This window comes from Thunnus maccoyii, chromosome 9, assembly GCF_910596095.1.
Source record: "Thunnus maccoyii chromosome 9, fThuMac1.1, whole genome shotgun sequence".
NCBI lineage: Eukaryota > Metazoa > Chordata > Actinopteri > Scombriformes > Scombridae > Thunnus > Thunnus maccoyii.
In genome coordinates, this window is record NC_056541.1 from 7,149,480 (window position 1) to 7,172,766 (window position 23,287).

Sequence of the window (23,287 nt, forward strand, 5' to 3'; positions counted from 1 at the left end):
ACCGTCACGTGTTAAACCCTCGGGGTAGTGTGTAGCCTACACTTATCCCTGGAGGGGGGGTCAGCCTCCTTTTTAAATTGTATATTCTTTCAAGTAAAAAGTATGCAAGAAAATGTATGATCCTTTTAATAAGTTCTTATCTTTTTATGCCAGTATTGACCTTTTTTTTTTTTTTATTGTTGACGGTGATAACAAGGAAGGTACAGCCCAAACACACTGCTATTGTAGTTTAAAAAGACAGCAGTCATCATTCTCAATAATAACTTTATACTTTAAAGGTGCAGTGTGTAGGATTTAGCGACATGTAGCGGTGAGGTTGCAGATCACAACCGACTAAATACCCGTCACCCTCCTCTTCCAAGCGTGTAGAGAACATACGGTTCAAAAAACACGAAACGCCCTCTCTAGAGCCAGTGTTTGGTTTGTCTGTTCTGGGCTACTGTAGAAACATGGCGGCCTCAGTTGAAGAGGACCCGCTCCCTATGTAGATATAAATTCTAACGTAACAAGAACACAATTTTTCTTATTTTCAAGTGATTATACACTAATTAAAACATATTTATGAATATTATATTTCTATTTCTGCCAAGTCTGTTGCACTAGACGCCACTAAATCTTACACGTTGCACCTTTAATGTGACCGATTTTAATGAAAATGTGTAAAAATAACACCAAATTGAATTAAAAGCCAGCAGATATCTGCAAGTTTTCCCTTGAAACAAATCATTTATGCACAAACATATTTGGGTTTAGCATTTCACCAAGATATTTTGGACTTTTTTTGGACAATTTTATACACAAAATATGGAGTGCAATCTGCTTATTGTATACGTTATCATGAATTTAGGAGCAAAATTAACATATTGCTTTGCTCCAACTAAATATCAACATGTCAAAATATCAAAAATGTCCTAAAATGTGTCGGCACTAACGGTTCATCTGTGCTGTTGGATTATTCTTCTCATTTGTAAAAGTACTTGTATTGGATGTGAGAAGGTGGGCAGGTTTAGGACTTAAAGACTAAACACAACATTCCAGTTGAACACTCACCACTTTGTGCCTCTCAGGAAATGGAGCAGCTTGTGTTTTGTTTTGTGGTTGTCAAGACCGTCTGCATTGTCTGCTCTTTATCAGTGTTTGGGCACTTATCAAACCACCCCACCCAGGTCTTAAGGATCCCGCTGTGTGTGTGCTACGACGGTTTAATGACGGTTTGGTTCGGTTAGGTAGCAACATATCTCAAAAACATACAAACGGATTTTAATGAAATTTTCACGGGCAAAACAAGTGGGTAGATTTTTGGTATAGATTTTTATAAATAGATCACGACATCCCGTCCAGATTCTGACACTGAGAGATAAGAACTAGTTCCTAAAATTTTGATAATTCAGTCATTGTTTACTGTGAGTTATTTATTAAGGAAAAATTCCAAACATTCACCGGTTTCAGCTGCTTAAAACTTTAAGTTTTAATCTTTAATCGCCTTTAAACTATTTTGAGAATCGATTAATCGCTTTGAGTCATTTTTTTAAGAACAGATGTTTAAATTCTCTGCTTCCAGCCTCATTAATGTCAGTATTTTCTGGTTTTCTTTAATCTTCTATGATAGTAAACTTCATCTTTGAGTTGTGGACTACTGGTTGGGACAAAATAAGAAATCTTTATCCTGGGCTGTGGTAAATGGTAATCGAAATTTTTCAGCATTTTCTGACATTTTTATACCAAATAACTAACTGATCAATTGAGAAAATAATCAACAGATTAATCGATTAGTTGCAGCCCTAGTTCCTGCATTGATCTTTTTTTATACCAGTGTAATTTAATATCTATTTGTTTTTGGACTGTCTGTCGGACAGAACAAGTAAACATGACATTTTCATAAACGAATCGATAAAGAAAATAACTGACAGATTCATCGAAAATGAACCAGGTGCATTTTCTTACTGTTAATATAAGAAACTTAAAGGATTGTGCAGTTGGTGATACTTTCTTGTTTTTCTTCCTACCCTCCTCTCCCTTTTTAATTTTTTATTCAATCACTTCTTAATTGTTCGCTTTGTCAGATTGGCCTCCATCACCTTCGTATCCTGCCATGCACACACACACTCAGACACACGTACTTTAAAGGATCAGCGTGTAAGATTTAGTGTCATCTAGCAGCGAGGTTGCAGATTTGCAAGCGTGTAGGAGAACTGCGAAACTTGCATAAACATGGCGGTGCAACATAGCGCTCCGAGGGCTCACAGGCCTCTGCGGAAGACGACCCGCTCCCCGTGTAGATATAAAGGTAACGAAATGAAATATAATATTCATAAGTATGTTTTAATTAGTGATTGTACACTAATTAAAACATACTTATGTTCCATCTCTATGTATGTTTCCATTCTAGTATGTTTTAATTAGTGTATAATCACTAATTAAAACATACTCATGAATATTATATTCCATTTCTGCCAAGTCTATTCCGCTAGAGGCCACTAAATTCTACACACTGCACCTTTAACACACCTCTCTTCCCACCCTTAATGACACTTGTGACACTCCCTGCACACACAAACACACACACATTACACACAGCATTCATTGACTACATTCCCTTCTTCAACCCTTCAATCTGAACTGAACCTAATCTCAATCTAATCTCAACCTTTAACCGTAATCCTAAACATGAACCTGACTCTTTGTTGAGGTTGGGCAGCAGCAATATTTACTATGTCTCCCTCTCATTTTAAGTATAACAGAGTTTTATGACTTTTGAGTAAAAGATTACCCAACCCCGAGCTGATAAGGCAAACCTGAATCTCTGTTCCTCATTTTGTATAACGGGTGTGTCTGTAACTCTCCGTCTCTACCTCCCATTAATTGTCTCTCTGTTGTTTTTTCTTTCTCTGCCCATCTGTCCTTGTTTTTTTTGTTTGTTTTTGTTTCGACTGTCATAGGGAAGAACAGTTTCGTCTAATCTTTGGCAGCGATCGAATGTGTTAAAATACTAATAGCTTTTATTGATGCAACAAAAAACCCTAACAGGATTTAGTAGAAGGCAGTTACAAGGTTATGTAACAATGGCGATGTTCACATTGTAGCTGGAGATGTGCCAGTAAAATGAAAACATGGGGAGGACAAGCAAAACAAGAAGCTTCCAATATTTCAGGAAACCATTTATTCACTGAAACCTCAGGTAGTTTATTTATGTGATGAAGATTTCCTGTTGATTATTTTCACAATAAGGCTAATCGATTGTGAAAAATGTCTGTTTCTCAAAGATTAAGATGACAAGCAGTCTGCAAGATATTCAGTTTATTATCATAGAAGACTAAAGAAACCAGAAAATATTCACATTTAAGAAGCTGCGTTTTTTTTCTTCTTCTTAAAAATGACTCAAAAAAAGTAATAGATTATCAAAATTGTTGTGTGAAAAAGGCTTTATTTTATGTTTGAAGATAATTTTTGTGTAGTCGTTAACAATTTTCAGGGGTTTTGGGGAGTCAGTGGGTTATTTCATGATCAATAAGTTCGCTCTTTGTGCCAATATGTATCCGACTCAACCAAGTGAACCAGACTTTTCCTCCTGTGTGATGTAATCTTGCCCATCTGCCCACAAAATTCTTGTTTTTTTCCATCAACTCGGGGCATAAATCAAGAATGTTTTTGTTATTATTGTTTATTTGTTGCTCTTTGTTCTGAACCTCATCATCATGTCGACCACTTCGACTGTTATTTGTCTGTTTTGTTGAGGAAGATGTCATAATTTCGGCATCTACAGTACTGTGTTTGTTGCCTGGCTACGGTGGGTCTGATGTTCCCCCGGTTGGATAAAGGAGGGACTCACACACACAGTATCTACCTAACTATATTCATGAAAATTGTGACAGAAAAATGGCGGCGAGCGTGAAAACGACACAGCCATACAAGTTGTGTAAATCTTTTGGTGATGTCCCAGAAACCACCACCAAAGCTTGTGTGTTGACTGACCCACTACTGATTGGTTCGGGCAAAACAAAACAGAAAAACTCTCCTCCCAACAAGAAATCGGCTAACGTTGACACATAAATAATCAGGCTATATTGTCTGAGCCATGTGTCAGCATGTGTTAGACACTACGTCCTAGTAGCAAAACCAAAAAGATGACAGATGTTGGATGTATAGTGTTTTCGTGTTAGAAAGGTTGACAGAAGTAGCTGCAGCCTCTGAAGGTGGAACGTATGAGCAGCTTTTTTTTAACAGCATACTTACTCACCAAAATACCAACCAGGCAGCCATCTAGCTCTCCAAAATATTTCCAACCATTGTCACCTGCAAGTTTTCACTGGTGTGTCCGCTGAGTCACAAAGTAAACATACACACACACACATAGAAGGAAACACATGTTTACCTACGTCACTTTTGGGGACATTACATAGACTTATATTCATTTCCTGGTGAATTACCCCAACCATAACCGCAACCTAACCCTTTACCTGAACCACTGATCCAAAAATCACCTTTTTACCAAATAGGGGATAAGTCTTTTGTTCCCAGTTGGATAAGCCCTCCCCCCAGTTAACTGGTCTTGAGTCAGACCACAGTTAACATTCACTCGCTCACACTCTTGTCAGCTGACATCCCAGTCTGTTGTGCTCTGATTTTTATTTGTGCGAGATAAAAACCTGTGTGATCGACTTATGTCTGCAACCAACATTTTCTTCCCACTGTTACAACAGCTTACACACACACAAAAAAAATCTCTTTCCTTAAAAAGTAGTTTAAAGACAGATAATTATTTTATCTTTAAAACCGCTTCAGTGGCAACGAGGGAAATATACTCTCACATTGTCTGTCGCTATTTATAGGCTATAAAGCATTTTTTCCCACTGATGTCATATGACAGTCCTCTTCAATCAATTGATTATTGAAAATAATGATTACTTGCAGCCCTAAATGCTAATGTGCGTCGATACTACACAAGGTTCATACGATCAGCCGCTGGAAATCAGTAGCGGCAACGTTTCTCTCTGATTCTCTCTCTGCGTTCTTATCAGCCGCCTGCTCCTTTTTCTCTCTCTTCCTGTCTTGTCAGTGTAACTTGAAGTGCTGATGGTGCGGCTGCAGTCCTCTCAATTCCAACTTCGTGTATGTGTGTGTGTGTGTGTCACATCAACACGCAGACTGTGTGCCATAATGATATCAGTCAGCACCAAGAAAAGGCAGCTCAGCAGAAATGACTCAATGTCCCAAACACACACACACACACACACACACACACACACACACACACATATACACACAGCTGCTGTCTTGTCTATTTGCTTAAACTGCGACTTTACTACACATCATATTACATAACACTGGGGCTGGAGGTATTTTAGTTGTAGATTATATTGGTTTATTGGCAACAGGGCTGAGTGTTATCTGAAATAATCAGACACCGCCGCCAGTTTGGTACCAGAGTCTGTCCAAAATTAACAACAGGATTAAAATCAAGCCGTGTCTGATCAGAAAGTAACAAAAGTGAGAATCTGTCGGAGCTTTCAGTAGATGAAAGTGTTTTTTGATTCGCTTGCTGTGGACACAATTTAATCAAATTCAAAGTTGAGGTCAGCTGTAGTGGTCAGTACCGTGGCTGCACTAGACAAAAGAAACCAACTTAGCCTCTAGGGCTGCAACTAATGGATTATCTGAATTATTGATCAATCAGATAAGTATTCTTACTAGTAACAGATTAATGGTTTGTCCTAGACAACGCTCTCTCGCTCAACAAATTGACTTAAATGATTAAATGACTATCAGAGTGGTTGCAGACAAACTAATTGTTTCAGCTCTAGTTCGCTCTTTATTCTTTCTATAAGATCACTGTGTTGGTACCACAGAGAGGCAAAATAAATGTAGGGTCACTTGACACAAACAGTCGGGCCTGCCTCAGTGTTTTGACACCAGCACAGTCCGGCGCCATCCGGCAGCGCACCATGCAAGCGCACGTACAAGGAAGAATATCTCGTCGCTCCTACCGTCACGTAGCATGGCGCTGATTCTGCTTTGTATTCTGCAAGTGGCAAGACAGGGGAGAAAATAATCACTGCTGTAATATCACACCGGAGTCGTAAAATCCTACCTCGACGGTGAATAATCTATCTTGGCATTTAAAGCCTTCAAAGCGGACTGATTTATAGTTCATCCTATCAGGGATAGGCTGATATTCTTGAGCAACGCAGCCACACCAACACGGCCCCTTCTGTTTATTTCATCCTAAGCGTCTCACTGCTTCTGCTGCATGTTTACATGAGATGCTGTAAAAGTAGTTTTGCTTCTAAAACAAATCTAAATCGATTTAGCGAAACATTTCAGCCATTACTCTCCTGTCCTGCTGTCCCTTAAGATCAGAGTAGCTCTTATCTGCATAGGGCTTCAGTTTTAGCTGGAAAAACAGGTTATAAGAGCTTGACCTGTCCCGCACAACAAGCTTTTGTGTAAACGTACGCATGCAAGTATGTGTGTATGAGCGCGCACATGCATATTTGCAGGCATGCGTTTTTGTTTCATCCCCTCACAGCGTACATGTTTTTGGAGTCGGTAGCCGCGGTCAGTGCCGCTGATATGTGGTCGGACGGTTGTGTTTGTGCGTGGGAGGTATGCGTGTGGCATTCCTTTCCCATACAGACTCATCACTCCCCCCCCCCCTCCCCCCCCCCCCTCCCTTGTCCTTTTGTCGCCGATGTTTCATGTCAACAAACAGGCAGGCTCACAAGCTGGTGACGGAAGAGCCAGAGGGCAGAGAAACAGACTGGGAGGTCACCTGACCCGCTGGGAATATCTGTATGTGTGCAATATGTGCTGATGGACACACTCAGTTAAATTAATGATGATATGAAAAAGGCTGATCAGGTAATCTATGAACGGGACAGACTTGACACAAAACTCATCCTTAAACGACTGTTTCATTCAGAAAATTAAACCCCCCGAAATTTCAATCGTCAGTTAGTTGTTTATGTTGACTCGTGTGTTTTCAGTCAAAGAAAGAGAAGCTGAGCAGGGTTTGGTGTTTGTGGAAAAAAGGTCAACGTGTTTCTCGGTTCCTTTTTTGTCGGATTGTTCTTCTCTGCTGTCACGTAATTTGCTGCTGCGTCTTCTTTTTGGAGAAAATCTGTGGTCTTTTTTTTTTTTTTTTCTTAAGCGCAAAATACCTGCGATGATCACAATAAACAAAACAATAATCCTATATACAATACAACTTTCACCTTTCTTAACTGAACTGGTCATCTTCAAATGACTGGGATTATAATGACGGTAGGCTGATGATAATAAAAAGGCAAAAAATCCATAAAATCCACACATAAAACCAGACATCAATATGTGCTTGAAGTGCGAATAAATCCGCTTAACACAGTAAAAGGACATTTCTTTTTGTCCCTTTTTATAAGACTAGGACTAATCTCTTACTACAAATAGATGCTGAATATGCACAGTACAGTGATACACTGATAGTGTCTGGTAATACATGTAGGTGATGCATTGGTATTACATAGATCAGCATAAAACTGACTGCACTTTAAATATATTATTCTACTTGTTTGCAGTTTCAGTAACTGTATTCAGTGTGAAATTCCTTGATCGTTTTCTGCTTTCAGTTTCAAGTTCAATCTCTTGAAAACATGCACACATTTCAAGAGGTTGACAACAATAAAGGAAAAAAAGACCGACCAGTTTAAGCTTTTTACAAAGCGAAGGAGCACCGATGGTAATCACCGTTAGCTCAGCTCACAGCCTGTAAAAAGGACGAGCGACGGAGGGATGGATTTCACCAAAAAAAAAAACACTGCCCCCGTCATGTCAGATTCTCAGTTTGATAAGTAACAGCTGTGTGTATTTCTGTTTGGACCCGAGGTGAACGTGCTGAGCTGATTCGGTCACCTTATCTCATGTTTTGTGACAAACACACATCTTGCCTGAAAATCAGTAGCTACAGATGCAGTCTCAGCTGACACAGGTCAGACACTGAATGCATGAAGCAGCCTGTACTTGGCTGAACCTTCTTATGCAGTGTGTGTGTGTGTGTGTGTGTGTGTGTGTGTGTGTGTGTGTGTGTGTTAGCGTGTGTGTGTGCTCTGACGGAGTCAATAGACTCTCAACTGACTCTCCAGTAACTCGGGGTAAGTATGTCCCCTGGGGTCCTACTTCCTCTGAAATATTGACTCAGCACCACAGAGAGAGGACACACACACACACGCACACACACACACACAGTGCCTTTTCCATTACACGATGTCTCTATTTTCGTTGCTACAGTGATCTTGTGTGGAATGAACAACTATCAGCTAATGAACATACTCAAAGGCTTTTTTTACCGTGGGACACTCTTGACTAATATTCTCCATCCTGTGAAAATAACACTTTAAAGCTCCCACGAAATAGCAACATTACGTCATGTCATTTCTGAAGAAACGGATATTTTGGGATTACAAATTGAGAGATCATTAAGTCAGTCCATTCAAGACAATTTAGTTTGATAGAATAGGCAGATTTGTGATGATTGTATTGGTTGGAAGTTTAGTTACACCCACCAGTGTTGCATAAAGGCCATAAAGGCTGGTGGCGTATGATAGGGGTCAAAATGCTGCACCTATTGTTTGCATCAGGAGGAGCTGATGTCCTGGTGTCGGCATACATCAATGCTCCAGAAAAGCAGAAATTTTACCATGTTCGTGTCCTGGATTTACCTTGTGAGGCAGCTGGATTTGCGAGATCATGCGAGAATCCATCTTGTCAGGCTTCAAGTTAGGCGCTTGTGGCCAATCAGCATCCTAGAGCTATTGGAAGTACTTCGGCTGTGGTTTAGGTGTGACGACAGTGAGAAGCGATAGCTGGTGATAAACAGATGGTTCATCCAATCACCTACCAAGTAATTTTTTCCCAAAAAGTTTCTAAGGACAACTTCTCAGATGGTTCTGTGGCATCAGGCTAGCTCTCGATTGGCACATATCTCCTACTGTACCTTGGCTATTCCTTCTGTCATGCGGTGCATCTGGTGTGTGCTTTAGGCATCACTTGCCATGTGTCCAATGACAGATGCTGCATGTGACCTTTGGATGTTGCACTTAAGGTCACCACTGAAGATGCACTGATGTTTTCCTGGAAGTTCAAGTACTTCTTTCATGCGTTCTTTAAAGAACCTCCACATCATCATACATAACATTGTGCTCAATAGGAATAGAGATCTATTTTTAAGCGTGCAAGCTGATAACTAGAAAGTGGAAGGCAGTCGTAATCTTTTTACCAAATCTCTTTTGTCATATGATGCCACAATATGTTTGAAACTAAGCTGGTTACGTTGGTGGCATCTGGTCAAATGTGTGAAAATGGACATTGTGTTGGGTGGAGCTGCAACGATTAGCTGATTAGGCAATCAACAGAAAATTAATCAGCAACAATTTAGGCATTTTTAAATAAAAAAAATGCCAAACGATCCTCTTAAATGTGCTGGTTTCTTCTGTTTTATGCCTCAGCTACACATTCAAAGGTGTCATCTTAGACTCTGGAAGAATATGATGGACATTTTTGACTGTTTTCTGACATTTTATAGATTAATCGATTACTTGAGAAAATAATCTGCAGATTAATTGATGATAGAAATCATTGCTGCAGCTGAAACGTCGGGGTTCGCGACTCAGAATGTGAACCAACGACTCAATTTACATGACGCCACTTCGCTCAACGGGATGCGTGGTGACAGGAAGTGAGCTCTGGGGAAATTAAGAATTCAAATTCAAGCTGCAGCTTTAATGCCACGTGGGGCAGCTGTGGCTGGGAGTGGGTCGGACATTCGTTGTAGGGTCGGTGATTTGATCCCCGACTCCTCCTCTCCACGTGTTGAAGTGTCCTTCAGCAAAACGCTGAACCCCAAATTGCTCTCAATAGCCGGGGCGGCATTGTAAAGCATTTTATCCTGCTCAGATGAAAAAGTGCTCTATAAATGCAGTCAGTTTATCAAACAGGGCAGGAACATTGCGTCGGTTAATCAATGAGTCATTTATCAAACTTTTTCACAACTTTTAAATCTCAAAGATTGGCTTGCTTCTCTTCTTTTTCTTCTAAATAACTGTTTTATCAGACAAAATAAGCCATTTGAAAACATCACTTGGTGCTGGGAACCTGTGAAAAGGCACTTGACATTATGTTAGATATTTTTTAGGCTAAATGACGAATACATTTACCAAAAAAATCACTTAGAATGAAAATAATCAGCTGTAGCTGAAACAACTAATTGATTAATGGACAGAAAATTAATCAGCATTAATCAATCATTTAATTTTTTCTGGCAAAAATGACAAACATTGATTGTTTCCAGCTTCTTTATTATTAGGATTTGCTGCTTTTTTTTGTCATACATGATAGTAAAATGAATATTGTTGGGTTTTGGACTGTTGGTCAGACATAACAAGCAATGTAAAGACATCACCTTTGGCTTTAGGACAGTAGTAAGCATGTTTTCAATATTTTATGACATTTAGTAAACCAAAAGACGAACCGAGTAATTGACAAAATGATCAACAGATTAATCAATAATGAAAATAATAGTTGCAGCCCTACAATCAACTCTAATGTCATGACAAGAATCGTTTGGACTGTTGATAACTTCTTTCATGGCCAGCGATAAACGTCCTGCCCCGTTGTTCCTCTGGAGACTCGAGCGTCCAGACTAAATATACAGTACATCATCCGCCCCTGCTCTTCCACATCTCGTGTTGTGACATCACAGACTCCCGCAGTAAGGCCGGCTCGGTGGGAAATGGATTCTTCAAAGTATCTCTCCTCTATTCATGTAGTAAAACTAAGCAAGGTCAAAGCTGAGAATGTGCGGAGTGTGTTTGTGTCATCGTGCCAACAGCGCCCACTTTGCCAGGACACGCGGGGGGGCAGACATCAAGGACACACACGCACACACACACACAAAGAAGAATCACTTACAGCCTTTTGGTCTTCATTTAATTGCTGGTCATACGAGCTCTTTGTAAATCCCATTGATCTGCTGCTCTCTTTTTTTGGAAACAAAGACAGCCTGTCGATCTTTTGATGGGCCTCTGTGATTTCTCTCTTCCTCTAGTAAGTAAGTAAAGTTTATTTAGTAAAGCACTTTTCACACAGCAAAGTCACAAATCACTAGAGTAAAATTATTCAAAATAAGACCATAAAAAGCAGTAAAGAAAGAAAGCAAACAATAAAATATAAGCAACAGAAAGACATTAAAAACACACAAAATTACAAACACCAGACAGCACGAGGCAAGGCGGGAATACTGCGCCTTTATTCCTTTATTCGCTGTTCTGTATAAAAGGTACAGGCAGGGAGTGGTGGGGGGGGGGCAGAGTCACTCCGCCAATAAGCATAAAGGCCGGGTCGACTGTGTTGTGTTACCCGTCACGCCTCTGAATCTGGAACGCTGGCGGGCTGTGTAAAAGCACACACGAGGGCGGCGTTATGTCGACTTTTGTTTTGTTCAGTGTAAACAAGCAAAGGCAGCTAAATGATGGATGTTCTTCGCGGTTGTAATGTGGGATCTCTGTATAAAAGAGCCTAGTGTCTGAGCCACAACTCCAAAGCCACGATCACCGTTTGTTTCTAGTCGAGAACGAGGGACAACCAGTAACGACCTACTGGTGATATAAGGATGGAGCACGTCTCAGATGTACACATGAGCCTGACCATGCAGAGCTCTGTTTGTGACAACAAGAACCTTAAAATGAATCCTCTACCTCTTCTTCTCTGCCTCGCTTTTCATCTTTTATTATAACTTGACTGCTTGTGATTTCAGGAGAATAAGAATAAAACGTGTGTCTGTGTAGTACAACAGTTGCTGTTTTGACTTCCTCCTATATTTAGGAATCAAATCGTTTCATTTGTCGTCACCCATCCTGCTGTTCAAATCCAATCTCATAATGGTTCTGTGTGTGCATGAATGTGTGATACGGTAGAGTTTAGACCAGTTGCTCGCATGCGTATCCCCGTATGTGCGCTGTGTGTTTGTCAGGAGGGGAAGAAATCATCCACCCGGGGACTAAACCCCCCTGTTATCCTCTTGAGTGCTTCACTCCGGCAGCGTCATTAATAATTCAGAGCAATCGCCGGGGCCAACTCAACACTCGTTTGGCTCTGCAGCCGGCCAGCGTTCCATCTAAAGTCTGTCCTGCTAAGAGTTCAGCATAGCGTGTGTGTCTCTTGTGTACATGTGTGTTTTTGTGTTGTACAGTAACGCTCATGGCCAAAGTCCAGAAACCAGCCCCAGACTGTAACGACATGTACACATTAACAGGCTATTTGTGGTGCAAGCAGAGGGATGGGCAGATGGGTTAATGTTAGAACAGAGCTGTTTTCAGATTGTAATCCATAATGATATAAACGTTTGTCATGGGGCTCAGTGTTACAATCCTGTTGTTATGACCAGCAGTTCGGCTACACGATGAGAATGAATGTAAATTGTTCAAATATAGCACAATATGATTAAATAAATTGAAGATATGAAATTATATTTTCACTCTCTTAACAGTTACAGTTCTGCTTCACATTATCTGACTTTAAAGCATGAGCAACATTAGGGCTCATCATGTCGCATGCTGCTTTGTTTTGAGGGGAGATGTGAGACGAAGATAAGACCGTGAAAGCACGCGACTGGATCGTGATCGGGGTGTTGAAGTATTTTTTTAGGGAATAAAAAAAAATGAGGGAAAATGCATACCTATTCTAGTGAAGTGCTGGGCTTGTAAGCAGATGTAAGAATACTAGAAAAGCTGCACACTCATGAATGAATTTATTTTAACACTTGATCAACAGAAAAACTATTTTGATGAGCAGGTTTTTTAGCAAAAAAGCCAAACATTTGCTGGTTGTAGCTTCTCAAATATGGGGATTTGAGAACTTTCTGTGTCATGTGTTGCATTTTGGACTGTTGATTGAACAAAACAAGACATCACCATGAGCTTTTATAGACAAAAATATGAATTGAGAAAATAATCGGCACATTGATGGATTATAAAGATGATTGCTACTATGGTATAAATGGTATGGCAAAGTCTTGATAGACTGTAGTCAGTTTATCTTGTCTGCCTTTTCCTCTTTCATGGCTTACTTCTTACTGTTATTACTTCCACCATCAGTTGCAACTGTTGTCCAGCTGTACATGAATGCTTTCTGTATTGGCAGAAATGTGAATCTGGTGTTCATCTGCATCTGTGGTCTATCAAAACAGTTCAAATGCTGATATAAATTCCTAAAGTTGGGAACTTTTTTTTTGCTTTTTTTTTTGTCCTGATCATAACATCCAGAAAAAATAAAGAGGGTTATCAGTAGTATCAGAGTAAATAGATCTGCAGATAATGTATCTAACGCTTCTTTTTGCCCCACATAGGAAAATCCCACCTGGCCATTGTGCAGAAGGTGAACAACGAAGGGGAGGGAGATCCTTTCTACGAGGTGCTGGGGTTGGTCACCCTTGAAGACGTGATCGAGGAGATAATTAAATCAGAGATTCTGGATGAATCGGATCTTTACAGTGAGTTCAGCTTTTCTTTGTCACATGTTTTATCATTTACCCTTAAGCTTGTCTTTGCTGCCAGTGCAGATGAGGCTGTTTTCTTCCACCTAATCTTAGTCTAGTTATTTAATTACTTTATTACTCATATCTCAATTGCTGTTTTATCTTTGATTGATTTTTACATTGATACGTATGAACTATTTTTAAATACATAAACACAGGAACAGGTTTGCTGCTGATTGCCTAAACATTTGGATCTTATAAATGTTCCCTTGATAATAAATAACTTTATCTGCTCTGTGTGTTTCTCCTCAGCTGATAACCGCACCAGGAAAAAGGTGGCGCCAAATAAGAATAAGAGAGACTTTTCTGCCTTCAAACATGAGAGTGAATCAAAAGTCAAGATCTCCCCTCAGCTGCTGCTGGCCGCTCATCGCTTCCTGGCTACAGGTGGGTAATGGATTAATAAAAGCATACACACAGTTACTTGTATCTCATTTATAACTCGTAAGCCAACTCTATATTTGAACATATGTGTCCAGCATGTAGCCCACGACATGATTATCCTGGTCATCCTGCCATCTGACAGGCAAAACAGGTGCATACATTCAGTGAGGAGGTTTAAATGTGTTTATTTACTTGGGAGATCTATTTAAGATCCAAGCAGTACAACTGCCTCTGCCTACCATCACAAAAAGACTCTGGACTTCGGCCAGCTGGATGCGATACCTCGCCACTGCTACAAATCACTTGAATGTGTTGCAATCAGCCTGGTTAGCGAGCGCTAGCTGACATGCTCTGCCAGAAGCAGTTAGCACCAGCCGCTGCTAGCATGACGTAGCACTTCCGTGCCTCACAGACGCTGCTGTGGTGTAGGAGCATGCCAGAGTCTGCCTCTGCAGGCATAACGTCTGTCTGTGGACACAGTATCTGTTTTATTTCTCAAGTTGTTAGTTGTGTTTTCCTGTCTTGATTCATGACACAGGAACTGAACGTTTAAGTTTGTCTAGAGCTTCTATTTTTATTTGTCATACATTACAGTCCAGGAGGTTTCTGTTTCCTTTCCTTCTTTTTCGTTCCTGTTGATATCAATGATTATTACCCAGCTGTTGTCAGATTTTGTCTGGTCTGTCATGATATATCTGGAATATGAGAGATGCATTCCAGACAGGGAAAGTCATGGAATCTCATTGAATCTTCCTGATGTATTAGTACACTCGCACGTACAGTAATGTGTCATTGAATGAACCAGAGGACGTCAGCTTCACTGTTTCGCAACAGCAAGCTCCACTGTGTGGAAACCAGTATGTAGAACTTTTCTGAGCTGGAAAACTATATAAATATGAAACCAAGTGGAAGATATTAAATTCAAAAGCCAGTGTAGTGTGATTAATTATTGAAAAATCATTTAAAATTTAACCCGAGCCACAGCAGATACACTCAGTCACTCAGTTTTTTTTGAGTTTACCAGATGAACTTGTTGACTTAATATGTAAACCACAAAAGAAAAGAGTTTGTTTGACTTTTAGATGATGGATTCCAACACCGGTCATATATGCCTCACCCCTCACTGTGTATTACACAGGGTTTTGTTTGCAGGGTGGACTGTTTCTTTGTTCTCAGTATGGGTGGGGACGAAGGCACTTATGGCTGAGCTCTGATTGCAACAGTCTGGCTCACAGCTGTTGAGAAATACATGCAAATCAAATCTTGGTGATCAATGAATTTTAGAAATTTTAGTCAATATGCCATTCAACCTTTATTTACAGAAAAAAACACAATGTACATAATACAGAGATCCTGTCAGTTTTAGCATTAAAAATGAAACAAAAAAGGAGTAAATAACATTAAAAGAAAGATCACAAAAGATGAAGAAAATACAAAAGGTGCACCGAAACAAAAAGATATAAAAATGAATGTAAAATAAAGTAATTTTGTTTGGTTGTTCCACTTCCCTTGAACTACAATGGCTTGTATCAAATCAAATCAGTCAATCAAATTTTATTTTTGTTGCACCTTTCTTACAGGTTAGTGCATTCATACTGTTTTACCAGTGACAAGACATAATAATAAGACAGTACAAATGAAAATAGTAGAACAATTTGAGACTAATGAACACAAGAAATAAAAAATGATTGAAATGAAAACAAAGGCAAATAGTTAATTGACATGTTTGCATTTGAAATGAGTTAGGTAGTTATTTGTTTAAACAGTGGTTGCATCAGTATCTTATCAGGTGAAACCACTAATATACTATTATGTAATTTAAAATATGAGGAGCTTGGTTTAGGATGTTTGATTAGGGATATCAGGGACAGCTGATAGCAGGTTCCTGTTCATAAAAACATCCTTATTTGTTAAGTGCCGATGCTAACAAATCTCTTATCAAACCTTTTATCTCTCCTCACTTTGTTTTTATAGCAAAGTATAAAGGGAACCATCACCAGCAGCAGGTTAAATCAGCTGTAGTTTATTATTAATATTAATTCAGTATCAGCTAAAATAAAAAGTTTGGCTGTTCTCTGATTAATGTAAAGACTGATTTTGACTCAATAGACACCTCACTCTGCAACACAAGTAGTGAGTGGACTGTTTTTGTAGTTTAACCCTGTGCCTAGACAGCAAGTGTATCAGACACGTTTTTCACACGCACGTCACACGCAAAAGATGCGCTCTCGTTGTAATCTATACAGCTGTCTGCACCGGCTCCGTGCAGGCTCACGTCTCAGCTGCGTCTCACGGGCGTAATCCGCGACCTGAAGCATTCATTTATACTTTTTAAATGTATTTTCATCCGTTTCGCACCCGTTAACTACAGTCGTGTGTATCGGGCTCTGAGCGCTTTAAACACACAGGTGACCTAAACTCATCACCGCACCTGAACGCCTCTGGTGTAGACGCACAGACGGAGCAGACGCTGCTGCTGCTGCTCTGCTGACGTGCTGCTATTTTCTAGAGAAATGACCAGCTGATCACCTCATGTATCAAATCATAAATAATCAGGTTTGATACTGTATTTGAATTCACTAAAATGCTACTGAACCCTTCCCAATGCTCAATGTAATTTTTTAATCTCCTTTAATCATGTTAAGTATTTCAATGTGTTGGTGCTTGAGGCTTTGAGTGTGTTGTTCCACATTGTTAAGTATAGTTGCACCTGCTGTGTGAACAAATGTAGCAGACACACCCGCTTATGTAACTGATAAATTTCATGTTGTACTACTGACATCATCATAAGTGATTATTTTTTTTTAAAACTACTGGGATTAGTGTTGGGTACCAGCCAATCATTTCACTGTAATTAAGTGTTTGTATCTTTTCTGAGATTGGCATTGTAAGACCTGGATATCTATATTGTGCTTCATCAGTGTTATCAACCATCACAGATATTTCATGGTCAATTTGTATTATGGGGCCGTAAAAATTTTTTTATTAAATCGCTTTTAAAGTAAAAAAAAGCTTCTTCTCTCTCTCTCTCTTCCTGCAGAAGTGAGCTTGTTCAGCCCGTCTCAGATCTCAGACAAGGTGCTTCTGCGAATCCTGCGCCATCCCGACGTGATCCAGGAGATCAAGTTCAACGAAAGTGAGAAGCGTTCTCCCCATCACTACGTCTACCAGAGGGGCAAACCTGTCGACTACTTCGTTCTCATCTTACAGGTAAACAATGATTCAGGGGAGGAGAGGAGAGGAGAGGGTGAAGCAGGACTTGAGTTTGCGGCTTCTTTTTTGCTTCGGTGCATGATTTATCATCTGGTTGGGCGTGGGTGAGATAAACCGCAGGTTAGAAGTCAGGAGTTGCTCATGCTGCTGTCAAAAGCAGATAGAAAGAAGGATCTTACTTATGTTGGGATTGGAATTCTTATATAATCTTTTCTCTGCACTTACACCCAAACAGATAGATTGAAACACACATTCCTGCATACTCCGACACAGTCACGTGCAAAGAGAATATCTAGTTTTATCTCAACTTTTAACTCTCACATAACCTTTGCAGTCTCTTCACTGCTTTGCATCTTTGTTTGTTTTGTTGTTGCGTCTCCGGCATGCGAATATGAACTGTCATGGATGCTGAACGCACACTACACGCATCATTAAGGTGTCATTCTTGACCTTGGAAATAGCAGCTGACAACACAATCTGGACACCAGCTCCATTAGTGCCTGTTCTGGAGCTTTCAATCACATCACCTCATCTTTCCCCAGTTGTCATGGAAATGTAGATATTCAAATATACTGTAAGCATCACTTAGCGCTTTAAACACTTCTTGTTGGCTTAACAGTTGAAGTTTGATATGTTAAGGTTTCATCTCTTTTCATCCAATGAGAAAAAGGAATTTGACGCAGTCTTGTGGCAGGCGAGTCTTAACAATAATAATAGTGATTATTAAAAACATATAAAGAAAAGGGAAGAAGTAATTGCATGCCCACGGTATGCTAATTACAGTCACAAAAGACGCATGACAACTGTTTGCCAGGACAGGTGTGGACTTACAATGACGTCATCTTGTAAAATATTATCTTGAAAATCAAGTTTAGATAAACTCGCCTGCCTGATGCCAGAACACTTTTTTTTTTTTAAACACCACGTACATATAAGTGCAACAACCTTCTGACTCATTGCGATGAACACATCCCGCCCTACAGTCTTTTTTTAAATGTCATATTTCCATTTGCTTCAGCCTGGATAAAAGCAGCTCGGATTATGAGACTAACCTTCTACAAACACTCTCTCCCTGTTTCTTTTCTTTGACCCTTATCTCCACCTCCTCCTCCTCCTCTCTCCTCTCCACCTGTCAAGTCACCCCCTCACCAAGTGTATCTGGAGCATAGCGGCACTGAGTGATCCGCCCGGTTATTGAACGTGGCTCTAAGCTGCAGCCTGCGACAGATGGCAGAAGGCGTTATACACAGCGCCCGACCCGACATGGGGTCCCGGAAACTGTTGATAAAGCAAAGCGTGTTGTTGTTTGCCTCGGTTTGTGTCTGTGTCTGGAGATTTGTCCGAGCATTTAAAATTAAGTTGAGTCACTGAACAGTGGTTGGCAAATAAAACTAAATTATCTTCAGAAAGTCATTTTAACTGTACATAATGATCAATATGTTAAGTAGAATTAGATACGCTCTCAAAACCAAAGTAGCTCAGTCAACATTAATGCTTTATGTTTGCGACAAAAGTTTAAGAAAGCATTTTAGGGTCAAATTTTTAGGAACATGGACGGATTCTTTTAATATTTTCCTCTGAGCTGTGTTTGCCATCGTCGACCACAGCCAGCACACGTTACTGTTAGATAAGATGTTGTATTATACATAATATACAGTAGATCATTTACGGTTTAATCCCAGTTTGTCAAGATACAGCATGCCGATCACACCGATAACGCAAAAGAAAGAACACTGCAGGGAGGAAATCTTCATTAAAATAAATTAAGACCTGGTGATCAAGAAAAGGTAAAAAAAAATCTGTGTTGTTATATCAACGACAACAACAGTTGAGAGGTCAAAGCTGAGCCAAAGTCAATCAACTCTACAAGGAGATTAACCGGCTACTTGGAGTCTCTATAGATAGCCAGATTTGGTGGAGCGCCAAATGCTCGTCGTCTCTAGACTTCATCGGTGGTTTTTAGTTCTGTCCATGATGGAGCAACTGTCACTAAAATGATAGATAAAAAAAAACTGATTTTGAGTGAAGCATTCCTTTAAAAATGGGTTAACGTTCTTACACAAAAATCTGTACTACTACAGGGATGATAATCATGATATCTGTTTCACCACATGATCACTATTTATGTTTTATAAAGAAAACATAAATTATTCACACTCAAGACATAAAAATGCAGAAGACGTAGTCAGGAGGTTAGTGTGGGATGCAGCTCGTAGCTCTCGGAGGAGCGAGGCAAACTTCTAGTATGTGGTTGACATCAGGAAACTTTGAAAAACTGTTGTTATCAGTTCATTGCCGCTAAAACCAAAAATAGGGAAGTCGAATTGATAACTGAAGAATCAGTGGCGTTATTCAAATCACTTTAGTATGAAAGCAGAAACGTTAACGAAGCAACTTCCCATTTAAGTGAAGCTTTTTTTTTTCAGGGCGCTGTTTTACATTTTTTACGATATCAGTAGTGCATCAGGAGGAAGAGCGGGTAGCAGATGTCCGTTCATGTTTAATCACATCTACACGGACCGGTACAAGTTCACAGCCCGACTCAGTGATCTATTTTACATCCAATTCACATTCGATTAAAACAATACCACAGAAAAAACAGCCCACATACCAAACACCCTGCACATGTCCAGTCTAATCATGTCATATGCAATACTGACAGAAGATAAAGTCAGCCGCACCGACCAGTGTAGTTTTAATATATCGTTCATTAAATTCTGTAAGATAACGGCTGATAATCTTTCACTTTATGAGACTCCTCCAAACTTGAGCTTTGTCATTTTTTCAGGGGAGTTCAAGTCTTTTTTGGAGAAGCTGAAAACTGTAAAATCTTCACAACAGATTTAACACATTTTTAGATCAATTTCAACAACTTTTCACTTAAACGATATGTCCCAGTGCACCAAAAACAGGTGGTGTTTCCTGCTGAAAGTAAACTGAAAAAACGATAAAAAGTATTTTTGAAATATGCAGTACTCAAAGTTTGACTGTGATGAAGACACAGTAATGTCTCTTGTGCTATTTAAGGCTGCAAATCTGTTAGTTTCCTCCAGTTTTTTCTATCTGAAGATTCAATATTCAGAATAAAAAGCAGCAAATTCAGTCTTAATTATCTTTAATGTCAGCATACAAGAAAACAAATAAAGCTTCAGTCAAAATCGAAGACAAGGGACATTTTTTCGGTTACTTGACTTCCTATATTGTCATCAGTTCACCTGTCTTTCCAGTCCTGAGTGACTCCTCCAAATTAATGACAGGCGAAGGTAAAAAGTAAAAGTGGGAGAAAGGTCGTACGAGGTTTCCCACAGCTGTGACCTTGGACAGAGAGATGAAGATGTGAGGAGGACACACTCTTCATTAATTGATCCCCGTTATATAAGATGTTATCAGAGCGGGGAGGACACGGCATCGGCCCGCTGTCAGTCAGCTTCAATACTCTAATGCCAAACACACACATATACACACACCCACTACAACCTGAGAACCTCCCTCTTTATGTTAACACACTGTAAACATACAAAATCACTACACCGCCTCCGCTGTATCCACTCTGTGTACATATACACGTGCACTCAAATCCCACAGGCTGGGAAATTACGCTTCATTGTCTTAATCTCTTTTCACACACATTTATTTTCCCACACGTCGGTTATGTCACCGTCCCCAAAAACAGTCATTAGCAGTGGGTCCAGTGATCCGGGGATCATTTTTTGGTTTTCTCCCCCCGCCGCTCGTCTCGGTGAGATCTTCCCTGTGGGAGGCCGGATATCAAGGATGTTGTGTAGACCCCACATGTGGAATAATCCTCTGAGACCTTTTTTTAGAGGGGGGCGGCATTTAGTGTCAGCATGCCAGGAAGGGAATTTTCCACCGTTGCTGTGGAGTGAATGTTACCGCTGAAACCAGTAGTTGTGAATAGTGCTGGGTACTGTGTGGAAAATCCTGAGTTTTAGTCAAGATTTTCAAAGTAGAGGAGCAGGGCATAGATGAAGCAACAGCTCTCACTACTAACTACTTCTATCATTAAAGGCTTTTTTTGCTTCCCTTTCTGACAATGAGTGTTTAAACCACTTTCCATTGTTTTGTTTTTTTTAATGTAACCTGGATTTCTGTAAAGTTGTTCACCTCACAGTAAATGTTTACATAAGATTCCCTTCTCGATCAATATTTAATTTCAGTAATTACAGATACACCGCTGACTACTCGATGAATTATGAATTTCCTCTCTCAAGAGTCTCGGACGAGCCTGTGTGTGTAGACAACTTGTGGAAAATTGCAAGTTTGTGTGCTAGTTATGTTTGTCCTGTAAACAAAATTAGACTCTCACATTCCAGGTTTGCTTGTTTGGAAACAGAGAAAGAGGGGGAGAGAGAGACAGAGAGAGAGAGAGAGAGAGAGATGCACAGAGATCGTTTTAATTTGACACTGGTTATTTTGGACGTGTGACAACAGCTTATTGATTTTTTTTAAATATCCATGTAACTATTAGCGCGGAGCAGGTACTCGAATCCTCTCTGCTCGCTGCGTGTTAACTGAACCTCCTGTAATCACCTGCTATGTGCATAATCTTTACTATTTTGCTTTGCTTTTTAGCATTTACTGGCAAATAGTAGAGATAGAAAAAAAACATTGAAAGAGAGAAGGATTGTGACGCGATTTTTGGCTTAGGGTTTACGGTTGGCTGCGTTCACTATCGCAGGATCATGTGACTGGCCCATAAAGCTTTTTGCAAACACCCTGAAATGACTCTTTGTATTATCAGAAAGTCTTGAGGAGCCATATCAATAAATTATTTCATCCTATCCATGTGTGCGGGGGGGAGCCAACAGGAAGTCAGCCAGCCCCAACTGGTGAAATTAACGTGCGCGCTTTTAACCGGCTCAGGCGGAGAAAGACTCACCATGCTCTATGGGCCTCAAAATGTGGAAACCTGAAGGCTGCGTATGTTCGTATGTCGAGTACAGAAGGAAAACAGCCTCTTGTACACCTTTTTTACCTGTGCATGGCTCCGTTCTTTCCTTGTTATCACTCACAAACCAAAACTGCTAAAGTGCATCATTCATTGGTAGTGCATTCAAGTCACAATGCTATGGTGTAGGGGTGTGCCCGAATACAAATACATTATTCAGCAAAGCACAAATAATGGGTTTTTTTTTTTTACAAATATTTGTTTCATACAAATATTTTAAAAAGTATTTGTTAGTTAGAGGTCTGTCTGCAACGAGGCAACAGGTTTTAGCTCAGTAGTCAGCGCAGTGGTCTATGATCTGGGAGACTCCAGTTCAAGACCCGGTGTGGGTTCCTCCTTCATAAGGTAGTTTATTTATGAACACTTATTGTAAACTTTAATTTTCTAAAATTAAAAGCGTAATAAAAACAAAAACAGGATCTTTTATTCGAATACAAATACAAATAATTTTGCTGCCTCAACAAATACAGATACAAATACAAATACTGGGATCTCTGCACATCCCCACCATCCACCAGCCCTCCTCCTCCTAATAGGAAAGATCAGCTCATATTGATCGCATGTTAACTACATCACTTTAGAAATGTTGAGATGATACGTATTTTACGTGTTGTAACGTAGATATTCAACAACACAGATACAAATAATTTTGCTGCCTCAACAAATACAAATACAAATACATTATTCAGCAAAGCACAAATAATGTTTTTTTTTTTTACAACTATTTGTCTATTTGTTAGTTAGAGGTCTGTCTGCAACGAGGCAACAAGTTTTAGCTCAGTAGTCAGCGCAGTGGTCTATGATCTGGGAGACTCCAGTTCAAGACCTGGTGTGGGGACCTCCTTCATAAGGTAGTTTATTTATGAACACTTATTCTTATTGTAACACTTTAATTTTCTAAAATTAAAAGCGTAATAAAAACAAAAACAGGATTTTTAAGCCTCTTTCCACTTTTATTCGAATACAGATACAAATAATTTTGCTGCCTCAACAAATACAGATACAGATACAAATACTGGGTTTTCTGCACATCCCTACTATGGTGCTATAAGTTCATCGTTAATAAGATGTTATTTTCATCTTCCTTATTCGAACCGCCCTCCTTAATCCCGCTTTGTCAAGGATCTAATTGAATGTATTTCTCTCTTGTTCCAAACCAA

General features: G+C 39.7%; 1 protein-coding gene across 1 annotated transcript in view; it reads left to right on the forward strand.

The window, feature by feature from the left end:
- LOC121904684 (metal transporter CNNM4) overlaps nt 1-23,287 on the forward strand; it is a 49,257-nt gene that overhangs the window by 5,979 nt on the left and 19,991 nt on the right. The window contains exons 2-4 of the mRNA XM_042422540.1: nt 13,373-13,516; nt 13,814-13,948; nt 16,986-17,155. Coding sequence (XP_042278474.1) covers nt 13,373-13,516; nt 13,814-13,948; nt 16,986-17,155 — 449 coding nt within the window. The remainder of the gene's footprint in view (nt 1-13,372; nt 13,517-13,813; nt 13,949-16,985; nt 17,156-23,287) is intronic.